Here is a 12153-nt window from a genome sequence, read left to right as displayed (position 1 = left end):
TTGGTGTCTTTTGTGTACGTATTTACAGACCCACGTCATTCTGTCTTTAGGTGCAGACTGGAATTTGGGTGTTTCTTTTCAAACTCCTCATTCTCCAGTACTTAATGGATGTAAATGGGAAGATGTGGCTTCGGAACCCATGCCACTTATATATCGTTGAAATCCTGGAAGGGAGTTCGCTGCCACAGAGGCCTTTGAAGCTGGTGTGTATCAGGGCACTTTCATGTTACTGTTGGGGTGGGGGCTTCGATACGTTTTTGTGATTCCCCACTTTTGCCTTAGCAAAGTAGCTGAGTGCAATGTTAGTAAAGACAGATCTTTAAACTTATTTTTAAGTAATGCCTGGAATAAAAAGATTCTTTTATTAATTAGCAGTATCTTAGATTTGTTCTCATCGGGATGGATGCTGTATGTCTGGGTTAAATGCCGGTGGTGCTGGGAATGCAGAAAACTCATTTGCTAGGAGGAGCACCATCTTTCTTAATGGTAGCTGACAGGGAAAGGAGACTTTCATCATCTCAGTTTCTTAACAAAAGGGAGTTTTATGCGGACATACACACACACGTGCACGCGTATGTACTTGATGGAGAGATTTAGTTCCAAGAGGTTGGGTAGAAAAGGGCTTTGTGATCGACAGTGCAGCTCATATGATGCCTGAATGTGCAAAAGGTAACACCCCATGCAAAGAGGAATCTACAGAAATCCCTTCATGGAAAGTGATTTTTCGTAAAGGTCCATGCAGTCTAGACCATGTGGAGGATTAAAACACAAAAGCATTTTTTAGGCAATTCAGCCATAACTCATTTCATTTGTGTCTCTTCTTTCCAGAGTACACTTGTCCCCCAGTTCAATTTTCTAGACATCTTCCCCAAAGTCACGTGCAGGCCTCCCAAAGAAGTGATCAGCATGGAGCTGGATCCTCAGTGGAGCTATGAAGAGCCAGGAATGGACCAGAGAGCGTTCTGCAGTGAAACATTCCAGAGACCTTACCAATATCTAAGGCGGTTCCATCAGAAAGAAAACCTAGACACATTTCAGTACCAAAAAGGCTCTGTTGAGGGCAGCCCCGGTGAATGCATCCAACATCTCCTGATTTACTGTGGGGTGATAAACCCATCCTGGTCAGAGCTTCGGAACTTTGCTCGGTTCTTGAACTACCAGCTCCGAGATTGTGAGGCTTCTCTCTTCTGCGATCCCAGCTTTGTTGGAGACACTCTGGTGGGTTTCAAGAACTTTGTGGTCACCTTCATGATCTTCATGGCACGAGATTTTGCCACGCCTACACTTCACACATCCGACCAAAGCCCAGGGAAGTACACAGTCACCATGGACGGGGTCAAGGAAAAAGATCTTGCCCCTTTTACTCTCCGGAAGAGGTGGGAGTCAGAGCCCCACCCGTACGTGTTCTTCAACAGTGACCACACATCCATGACGTTCATAGGCTTCCATTTCCAGCCCAATCAGAACGGCGGTGTTGACGCCATTGACCGCTTGAGTGGGGAAGTAATCAAGAAGGATGTTATGACAGTGCAACTGTATGAGGGCCTGTTACTTCAGAGGGTGCCCTTCAATGTGGACTTCGACCAGCTGCCCCGACATGAGAAACTTGAAAAGCTGTGCCTGGCCTTGGGGATCCAGTGGCCCATCGACCCTGATGAAACATACGAGCTTACAACGGACAATATGCTTAAGATCCTTGCCATCGAGATGCGTTTCCGGTGTGGCATCCCTGTCATCATCATGGGAGAAACCGGCTGTGGGAAAACAAGACTCATTAAATTCCTCAGTGACCTGCGGCGTGGGGGTGCTGACGCTGACACCATGAAGTTGGTCAAGGTTCACGGAGGAACAGCTGCCGACATGATCTACTCCAAGGTCAGGGAGGCCGAAGCACTCGCCTGCTTCAATAAGGACCAATTTCAGCTAGACACCATCTTGTTCTTTGATGAAGCCAACACCACAGAGGCCATAAGCTGCATCAAAGAGGTCCTGTGTGACCACACAGTGGGTGGCAAGCCCCTGGTTAAGAATTCTGGCTTGCATATCATAGCAGCCTGCAACCCTTACCGGAAGCACACCCAGGAGATGATCTGCCGTCTGGAGTCAGCTGGATTGGGATACAGGGTTAGTGCAGAAGAGACGGCGGACAGGCTTGGCTCCATCCCCCTGAGGCAGCTGGTGTACCGCGTTCACGCTCTGCCGCCGAGCCTGATCCCCCTGGTGTGGGACTTCGGACAGTTGAATGACTCAGCAGAAAAGCTCTACATCCAGCAGATTGTCCAGAGACTAGTGAACTCCATCGTGATGGTGCAGAGCAAGACTCGTGTGATCACCGAAGTGCTTTCTGCCTCTCAGGGTTTCATGAGGAAAAGACAAAATGAATGCAGTTTTGTCAGCCTCAGGGATGTGGAACGCTGTGTGAAAGTTTTCAAATGGTTTTACGACCACAGTGAGATGCTCTTGTCTAAGCTGGATTCCTTTCTCTGCGAGTCTGATGTCATCCAAAATGACTTTGAGAGAGATCCCATCCTCTGGTCCTTGGTGCTGGCCATCGGGGTATGTTACCACGCCTCTTTAGAGAAGAAGGAATCTTATCGGAAAGCCATTTGCAGGTTCTTTCCAGAACCATATAATGATAGCAAGATTATCCTGCATGAGATAACACAAACCCAGGATCTTTTTCTGAATGACGTATCTCTGAGGAAAACCATCGCTAAGAACTTGGCTTTGAAGGAGAATGTCTTCATGATGGTTATCTGCATCGAGCTCAAGATTCCTCTCTTCCTGGTGGGCAAGCCCGGCAGCTCCAAATCTCTCGCCAAGACCATCGTGGCAGATGCCATGCAAGGCCAGGCTGCGCACTCGGACCTATTCCGGAGCCTGAAGCAGGTCCATCTGGTGTCGTTCCAGTGTAGCCCTCATTCCACCCCACAGGGCATTATAGGCACCTTCAAGCAGTGTGCCCGCTTCCAGCAGGGGAAAGACCTGGAGCAGTACGTCTCCGTGGTGGTGTTAGATGAGGTTGGACTGGCAGAAGACTCGCCCAAAATGCCCCTGAAGGCTCTGCACCCACTGCTGGAAGATGGATGCATTGAAGACGATCCCGCCCCCCACAAAAAAGTTGGCTTCATAGGCATTTCCAACTGGGCCCTGGACCCCGCCAAGATGAACCGGGGTATTTTTGTGTCACGTGGCAGCCCCAATAAGAGAGAGCTCATTGAGAGCGCCAGGGGAATTTGCTCTTCAGAGCCCCTCGTCCAAGAAAGAATCCGAGGATACTTTGCATCCTTTGCCAAAGCCTATGAAACAGTATGTAAGAGGCAGGACAAGGAGTTCTTTGGGCTTCGTGACTACTACAGCCTCATCAAAATGGTGTTTGCCGCGGCAAAAGCCTCTAATAAAGAGCCTTCCCCTCAAGACATCGCACAAGCTGTCCTTCGGAACTTCAGTGGCAAAGACGACATCCACGCCCTGGATATTTTTTCATCCAATTTACCTGAGGCAAAGTGCACAGAAGAAATCAGCACCATGCATTTGATCCAGCAGAACATATACGGTGATCTTCAGAAGGCATCTGGCAGAGAGCTGGACGACTCCGAATCCCGCTACCTGCTCGTGCTGACCAGAAACTATGTGGCCCTGCAGATCCTGCAGCAGGCGTTCTTCAGTGCAGACCAGCCAGAGATTATTTTTGGATCCAGTTTTCCCAAGGACCAAGAGTACACCCAGATCTGCAGAAATATCAACCGAGTGAAGATATGCATGGAAACCGGCAAGATGGTGGTGCTGCTCAATCTACAGAACCTCTATGAGAGCCTCTATGATGCGCTCAATCAGTACTACGTCTACCTCGGTGGCCAGAAGTACGTGGACCTCGGTCTGGGGACCCATCGGGTCAAATGTCGGGTTCACCCAGACTTCCGCTTGATAGTCATCGAGGAGAAAGATGTCGTCTACAAACATTTTCCCATCCCCCTCATTAACCGGCTAGAGAAGCACTATCTAGACATCAACACTGTTTTGGAGAAATGGCAGAAGAATATCGTGGAAGAGCTTAAGGTCTGGGTGGAGAAGTTCATAGACGTGAAAGCAGAGCAGTTTCTAGCCAGACCCAAGTACAGCCCTTCCGATGTCTTCATGGGCTACCACTCAGACACGTGTGCCTCTGTGGTGCTCCAGGTCATAGAGCGGCTGGGGCACAAGGTCTTGACGGATGAGCTTTACCAGGAGGTATCTGAGCAGGCCAAACTGGTGCTGCTGGATTGTGCCACACCTGATGCTGTAGTTCGGCTGAACGCTTCCTCACTAGGCCTGTTCACCGCACAGTCCCTGTCGCAAGCATACTATTACAGGCAGCAGCATAACTCCTTTGCAGACTTCTTCCAGGCTCACCTTTGCACGATGGATGCGGGGCGCCGTGCCGTCTTCACAGAGGTGATTATCTTTCTATATTTTACCCTTTTTCTCTTTTACCTCAGGGTCCTTGACTTGCTAGCATCAAGAATTCAAGATTCTTTGCAAGTCAGTGTATAGGAACCGTAAATGAATGTGTTGAGACTTTTGGTTCCTCTCCTTGGCAAGTGCAAGGAGACCTATATATTTATACATGTTAGTTTAACCAAGTTTCGAGTGCCCATTTTTCTGCAGTGCTGTGCACAGTGTTCACTTCAACAAATGAGGTTCGAGTACACTGGGGATATAAAGATGAATTAACACAGGGCTTGGCCTTGGTCTACATACAGTGTAAGGTGGAAGGACACTCATGAACGGGTACTGTTGATATCTTATGACAGTGCTATCCACAGAGGCAAAGAGGAGCAACACAGATCAGGATACGAGGTCGCGTGAACCCATCTTTAATAAGAGATGACCGTCAAGCTAATTGTAAAGTATGGTTGGGAAGGTATTATAGGCAGAGGACCTTATTTGAGCAAGGATGTCAAGGTTTAAAACAACACAGTCTGTGCAGGAAACCAGGAGTTAAAGCCTGATGAAGCTTAAAGTTCAAGGCTGCGAGTGCTGAGAGATGGGGATGAGATATAACTGGAGAGACTTCATGGAGGGTCTTGTCAGTAGCACCAAGGAGCTTTGTCTTCCTTGTATAGAGGGGAGTGATGGAGAAATGTGTGTGGAGAGAGGAAGGAAAAAAGTCCGATAAAAGACTCACAGAAAAGATAGACCAGTAGGGAGGCTGCAGTACCAGTTCAGTCAAAGTAGAGGATGGATGGGTGGAATTGAGACATAGTAGGGATGCAGATTGGCAGAGGTAATGATTGATTCCTTATAGGGGCTCTGGGAGATGGAGGAGGCTAGACATGGCTCCCTGGATTCTTCCTTGGATGACCAAAAGTTTGGTTAATCACAATCTAGGTATGAGCAGCAAGTTTGGCAGAGGCAGTGGTGAATTCCATTTGGGATGGGCTTTGATGTTCCTGTAACATCTAGGTAGACTATCATGCAGTTGGATATAGGAATAGGAAACTCAGTGGTAAGGCCAGCCTGGAGATAACGATTCAGGACCTAGGATATCAGCATGCCCTTAAGGAGTGTATTTGTCGCACTGTGCGGTGTGATCCAGTGGCAGGGGAGAATTGCTAACAGCTGTGGGAAGGGACATGAATGGCCAACTCGATCTGAAAGTATGAAGTAAGATTGCAAAGGAGAAATGGCATTTGTTCTGAGCCCTAAGGTATCATCAGATCTGTCAGTAGGATCCAAAGTAGGAAAAGACACTGGAGTCTAGGAAGAAGACTTGAAGGCCTCTTAGGGACAGGGTGACTCTTCTCTCCAATACGTTTGATCCTGTAGGTTCTGTTTACCTCAGCACTGCCTCGTTTTGGAAAACTCCACTGGGTTTGTATTCTTTTCTGTCTGTGTACCAACTGCACACTGAGGAGCCCATGGAAGATATTTGCTGAACATCCTCATGTTTCTGGGATCTAAACCTAGCGGACGTGCAACCCTTTCTTGCATTCCAGCGAATTATTTGCATTTCTTGCCTTTGCAGATCACAACGTTCTCCAGACTGCTAACCAGTCATGACTGTGAACTTTTAGAATCAGAAGTAATGGACAGGGCTCTGAAACTCACCATCCTGTCACTGCAGCACTTTGACACCGAGTACTCCTTCCTCAGGGAAGTTCGGTGAGGGTCTCTGCCTTCCCCTCCCGTTCCTTTCCCTCCTCAGGATCCATCACTTTGTATTTCATATGTATGGCTATGGTAAACACTGGTGTTCTCACCACTTTTGGTTAGTGAACCTTGAGGACATGTGACTCTGAAAAGGATGTTGTTAAATTCTCCAGGTGTCCTTCTCATCTCTGTTATCCTCTGCAAAAACAGCCCTCTCTGAATCCAGCATCCTTATGCCTCATTGGGAGGCATTTATTGGGGCTTTTTTCTTTCACCGCTGGATTGTCTACCCACCTTACTTGCAGAGGAAAATCCCACCTGAATAGTTTTTCTATATACCCCTTCTATTTCCCATCACTTTGGAGAATATTATCACCAATTTTTAGGACAGAAAACTCACTTGGATAATTTCCTTTTTCTTTCAGAAACTGCTTAGCTCACAAAGCCAGTTATAAAATCCTCATTATTCAAACAGATTTTGAAGATGGAATTCACAGTGCTCAGCTCATCGCTTCAGCAAAGTATGTTTTTATTATTTTTCTCGGAAACTGCGTAGGAAACTCCAAATTTATTCAGGAGCTCCTAAAGAATTTCTTCCCTGAAAACTGTATAGTATCAGAATGAACATTAAAAATAAGAATAAAAATTATTCTCCCTTTTTATTCCTCTAAATGTGGACTAGAGAAACAAAGAGAGAAAAGGCTCATAACAACACAAAAATAGCCAAATGCAACAAGTGTAAATAACAGAATATTAGCAGGATATAAAAGAGTATCCTTGGAACATATGTTAGCAGACATAATTTGGTCATTATTCATTTTAAACTACATGATATGAAGTTATTGCAAGTTTAAGGGCCATAATGGTATTTAAATGCTTTCAGTTGTATTTGTTGGGCAGCTTTATATTGTTTGTAGGGGAAATTTGATACTTTTAGAATTAACTACGTTCCCTTATTACTTGATGTTTAAGTAAAAGTAATTTCTGGACCTTCTAAAGCATTGGAAACCATATTTCATATCTTGGTTGTCTTTGGCCATTGGTTGTCTGTTCACAGAACTCTGTTTCTTGAAATGGAAAGGTCCGCCAGCCTTACCTTAGTAGCATCAGAGCAAGCCCATCAAGGGTTGTAAGATAGGGTTCCTGACCAATAAAAAAAAAAATGCCATGTCAAAGCAGAGGGATGCAAGAATGGGGGAAAGAGATGAGCCTACTTAGAGAGGTCTTGCTCCCATTCTCTTGTAAGAGAGGATAGCAAGCTTGAGGGTATGAAATCTATTTAAAGCTAAAAAAAATGTGAGATGGAACTTGACCGCTCCGAGGACACCCTTCAGGCATTTTACAACGTCCATTTTGTTTATTTTCTTGGGTTTTGTTTTGATTTATTTTGTCTTTGCTTGTTTGTTTTTAAAATAGGTATTCTGCTATAAATGAAATCAACAAGATACAAGGAAATAAGGACTACGTCTTAGTCTATTTCATCACAAAACTGTCCCGGATGGGAAGTGGAATGTCCTTTGTAGGATCCCATGGAGGTAGGACCAAAATATTAGTGAATATGTTTGTTTAATGATGTTTAAGTTGTTTCTAATTTGGTCCTATGATGTACAAAGTCTGACATTGGAACATTAATATTAATCTCAACAATATTTTTTTCATTGAGATTTCTTACTGCTGATTAATGCAAAAAACACTCATCTTTGGACTGGCTGTTCCAACATATAGTACTTCTTTCATCACTTGTCGATAAACACTTGATTAATCTCTGGTTCCTCACCTTTTACTATATGGATAATGCAGAGAGAGAGTTCCAGCTAACAGTGTTACGAATGCATGGATACTTTATGCCTGCTTCTGGGGTGGGGAAATGCTATCTTAAATCTCTCTCTCTCTCTTTTTTCCTGAGGAATTAGCCACCAAATATTTATCACACAGGCACACCTCGTTTAAGTGCACTTTGCTTTATTACACTTGACGGATACTGCGTTTTTTACAAATTGAAGGTTTGTGCCAAGTCTATCGGTGCCATTTTTCTGAAAGCATTTGCTCACTTCATGTCTCTGTGTCATATTTTGGCAATTCTCGCAATATTTCAAACATTTTCATTATCATATGTTCTATGGTGACGTGGGATCAGTGACCTTTGATGTTACTATTACGACTAGCTGAGGGCTCAATGAGGGTTAGCATTTTTTAGCAATGCAGTATTTTTTTGGTGGTTTTGTTTTTGTGTGTGCTATACAGTATTTTTTAATTAAGGCATGTACATTGTTTTTTGAGACATAATGCTATTGCACACTTAATAAAATACAGTATAATGTAAACATAACTTTTATAGGCACTGGGAAACCAAAAAAATTGTGTGATTCAATTTATTGTAATATTTGTTTTTTCGTGATGGTCTGGACCTGATCCCAAAGTATCTCCAAGGAATCCCCTGTATGAGAAAATTAGTATTCTAGAAATAGGCAAATAACAGTTTACTTTAATAATTTCATAGTTAATGGGGGGCAAATGCCGTTGTCTCACACCCCTCTACTAATTATGATACAGCAAGTTTAATAACAAATTTATAAAAGAATCACAAGCCTTCTTCAAACATTTTTTACAAAGTAGTCATCTCAGTTCTTAAAACTGAATTTTATGCTAAAGTTGCTAACAGCTGTAGCATGACATCTATATGGTTCCTGTGTATATTGAAGGAATTAGACTTCAGGATACAAATTGTTCATTCCGCAGTGCGTTGAAACATAGGGTTGGTAGTGTATCCCTGCTTATGACTGACAGGAAGAAACCAGAGGAGACAGGGAAGCTTCTGGGGCTTGTTTTCCCAGGGCTGTGGCAGTCTGTACACATCGACGACCTCCGGAGATCCACAGTGATGGTTTCGGACGTGACTAAATTGCAGGATGTGGCCATCAGCCAGCTGTTTAAACCAGAAGATCAGCCTGAGTGTGAGTGTGGAGGAAAGGTCCTCGGGGAGACAGGATGGTGGGAGTGGCTGCAGGGAGGTGTGTGCGGCGCTGCGAGGATGGGACCTTAGGCTACCATTCCCTTGGGTCCAACACCTGCCCCTCGGCAAGAGCTCGGGACATGTTTGCTGAACTGAGTGATGATGAATCGAGGGCACTGTCTATTGCTTTCCAAGGCCAGGAGAAGACAGTATTTCCACAGGAAAGGTAGGTCTTTGCAGGTGCCTGTGGAACATGTCAGATTCTGTCTGCCCTGCCTCCCGGATCAGCCATCCGAGCCCAGGACGGAGGTTCGGGTTGCACTGATGGACCACATCCAGTGGGCGAACAGAGGCTGATCTGCATGACTGACGGCCTGTCCTTTGGGGACCCTCCCCCGAGCTGTTGCCAGGGAAATCCCAGTGGTTAGAGCCCCAGCACGCCACGTAGAGGCTGTTGCCAGCGCTCCCCTTCCACCTCTGAACAGTAACTCCATTGTTTTGCTTCTCTGCAGTGGAGGTGGAACACGGGGCCCAAGACGATGGTGAGGAGGTGATGGAAACTGAGGTGGCCACATCAGGGGAAGTGGCAGAGGTGGAAATGGAGACAGAAAGTTCTGAGGCAATGGACAGCCCGACCTCTGGACCAGGAAGTGATGTGAGTTCTTGCTCTTTCTAGTCCTCTGAGCCTCCGTGCTGTTGGGCTTCCCTTCCTTAGACTTGTCTGAGGAGTGGACTCAGCTGTCCAGGGCTTAGCCCAACACTCCTCCCCCTGCCACTGCAAGTGCAGGTGAATTACCAGTACCAGATCTGACCTTGGCTTTTCCTGGTGTCCCCTGGTCAGTTTTGCTCTGATCCTTGACCACTGACGGGGTCCCCAGGCACACGGGATCATGTTACAGTGGTTTCCTTTTTTTCACTTTTTATGGCTGTACCACGTGGGTTGTAGGATGTTAGTTCCCTGACTAGGGATTGAACCCAGGCCCACAGCAGTGAAAGTGCCGGAGCCTTAACCACCAGACCGCCAGGGAATTCCCTCACAGTGGTTCTAAGGGGAACTTGGCAAGGGCACGTGGCGGGAGCTTGGGCAGGAGGAACACTGTGCCCCCTGCACATAGGCGCTTAGACCTTGTCTCCCATGTGTCGCCTGGCTTCTCCTGACTTGTAAGTGACAGAAACGGAAGGTTTGATTGTCTCTGTCGACAGACGCAGATCCTGGACACCACCAGGCTGCTGGGAAGCTGTATCCAGGGCGCCGTGGGCATGCTCAGAGACCAGAACGAGGCTTGTCAGCGCAGCATGCGGAGGGTGTCCATTCTCCTCAGCCTCCTAGACGAAGATGGCAAGTACAGAGGCGTGGGGCCCCTCTTGCCTGCACCCCAGCCTGGGCTCCTTCTTTGGACCATGAATCATCCCCCCGCTGCCGCTTTCTGTGGCTCCCAGAAGCAGCTGGCCCCCTGGGAATCTAAGTGCACCTCCGGGATTTCTGTAGACCTGGCCTGCCCAAAGGAAACGGGCTTACCCTCCTGCTGGGGCAGGTCAGGGATGCAGAGCCTACCACTCGGTGCCCGGGGATGTGCTGAGTGCCCATCTGCTCTGCTTTTCCATAGCCGCTTTCTTACGGGTCACCAAGATGCGCCTCTCTGTCCTTTTAAAGAAGCAAGAAGAGAACTACCTCTACAATGTGAAAGACTGGGTGGTGAGGGAAGCCTCCAATCAGGACGCTCTGCAGGAAGCCGGCACGTTCAGGTACTGCCGTGAAGGGAAACCAGGGCTGGCTGGGGGGTGGATGCATGGCTCTTCCAGCCGAGGAGACGCTTCTTTCCAAACCTCTGAGAAATTCAGAGCTGTCAATATTTTTTCCCCAGAGCACAAGATGGTCTGGGCGGCAGTTACATGGGGTTTGCCAGACTCTTTTCTCTACTTTTGTGTGAGTTTAAATTTTTTCATAACACAAAACAAAACAAAACAACCCAGAACATCTGTTCTTGTTGGATGTAAACTTGTACCAGCATGACCATTACCATAGAAATGGGTGCCTTTTTAGGTTAGTAAATTAAGGGAGGGAAGCGAAGTTGTTTTCCCAGGCCTCCTGCGTGAAGTTATTTGATTACTACGAAAATAAGACCCAGAGTATTCATTTGTTGTCCCTGGTCCTTTTTCTGCAAAACTTGACATTGTTTTCAAGACTAGCCCGTGACAACCTTTGTGGCTGAGGCAGGGGGCATTTGCTCTGGATCCCAAATGGAAGATTCCACCCGCCCCTGTCGGCAGGGTCGTCTTAGACCTGTGACTTCACCACCCTGGCCCTCAGTTTCTTCATCTCTGAGAGAAAGGTTAACTCATCCGGAGGCTTGGATTCAGCAGGGGTGTGTCGCCTTCATGCCATTGGCAGGGGGGACACGTGGGAACATCCAGGGTTAAATGGACCATGTGAGCTTATTGATGCTGGGTTTGTGACTGTAGGGTTTTTCTGCTTCTGTGTTTTTCTGTAGTTAGCCTTCATTTCTTTCCTAATTGTACCTTCTGAAGGAACTTTATAAGATTAGATTTGGACCTAGAATTATTTTCATTTCCCTTGGTTCCTCTGTATGGATTTTACTAAATGCTTGTTTTTACATAAATGCTTCTTAAAATCTGTATTTTCAATGTACCCTTGACACCACCCCTTCACTTACTGCACTTCCCACATTTGCCAGTGTTCAAAGGGTGTTCATAGTGGCAAGGGTGGCGCCACTTGTCACTGCTCTGCTGTTTGCTCTGCGTCAGGACTGGCCTCCTTGCACTCAGGGGCCGCCATGGGATCCGACCAGCATCTGAGTCCAGGTGGAGCTCTGGGGCCTACTGGCCCGTTCTCACAAGGGTTTGGAAGCTAACTGCTCACCCTCCATGTGTTTTGGATTTCAGTCATTTGCCCTCTTGGCATTAAATAATCCAAATTGGGATAGTCTTTACACAGTCAGCCCTCCATATCCTCAGGTTCCAAATTCACAGACTCAACCAACTGCGGGCCGAAAATATTCGGGAAAAAAAAAAATCCGGAAAGTTCCAAAAAGCAAAACTTGAATTTG

At 46.5% G+C, this 12153-nt stretch overlaps 1 protein-coding gene across 9 annotated transcripts in view; it reads left to right on the top strand.

Annotated features, from left to right (window-relative positions):
* Nucleotides 1–12153, top strand: part of RNF213 (ring finger protein 213) — a 112787-nt gene that overhangs the window by 64289 nt on the left and 36345 nt on the right. For all 9 annotated transcript variants that reach the window (XM_079906218.1, XM_079906211.1, XM_079906214.1 and 6 more), the window contains 9 exons: nucleotides 51–203; nucleotides 829–4434; nucleotides 6008–6144; nucleotides 6558–6653; nucleotides 7549–7667; nucleotides 8967–9086; nucleotides 9598–9740; nucleotides 10289–10424; nucleotides 10693–10831. In XM_079906218.1, the coding sequence (XP_079762344.1) occupies nucleotides 51–203; nucleotides 829–4434; nucleotides 6008–6144; nucleotides 6558–6653; nucleotides 7549–7667; nucleotides 8967–9086; nucleotides 9598–9740; nucleotides 10289–10424; nucleotides 10693–10831 (4649 nt within the window). The remainder of the gene's footprint in view (nucleotides 1–50; nucleotides 204–828; nucleotides 4435–6007; nucleotides 6145–6557; nucleotides 6654–7548; nucleotides 7668–8966; nucleotides 9087–9597; nucleotides 9741–10288; nucleotides 10425–10692; nucleotides 10832–12153) is intronic.

Source organism: Stenella coeruleoalba (assembly GCF_951394435.1).
Source record: "Stenella coeruleoalba genome assembly, chromosome: 19".
NCBI lineage: Eukaryota > Metazoa > Chordata > Mammalia > Artiodactyla > Delphinidae > Stenella > Stenella coeruleoalba.
This window is presented reverse-complemented; position numbering and strand designations above follow the sequence as displayed.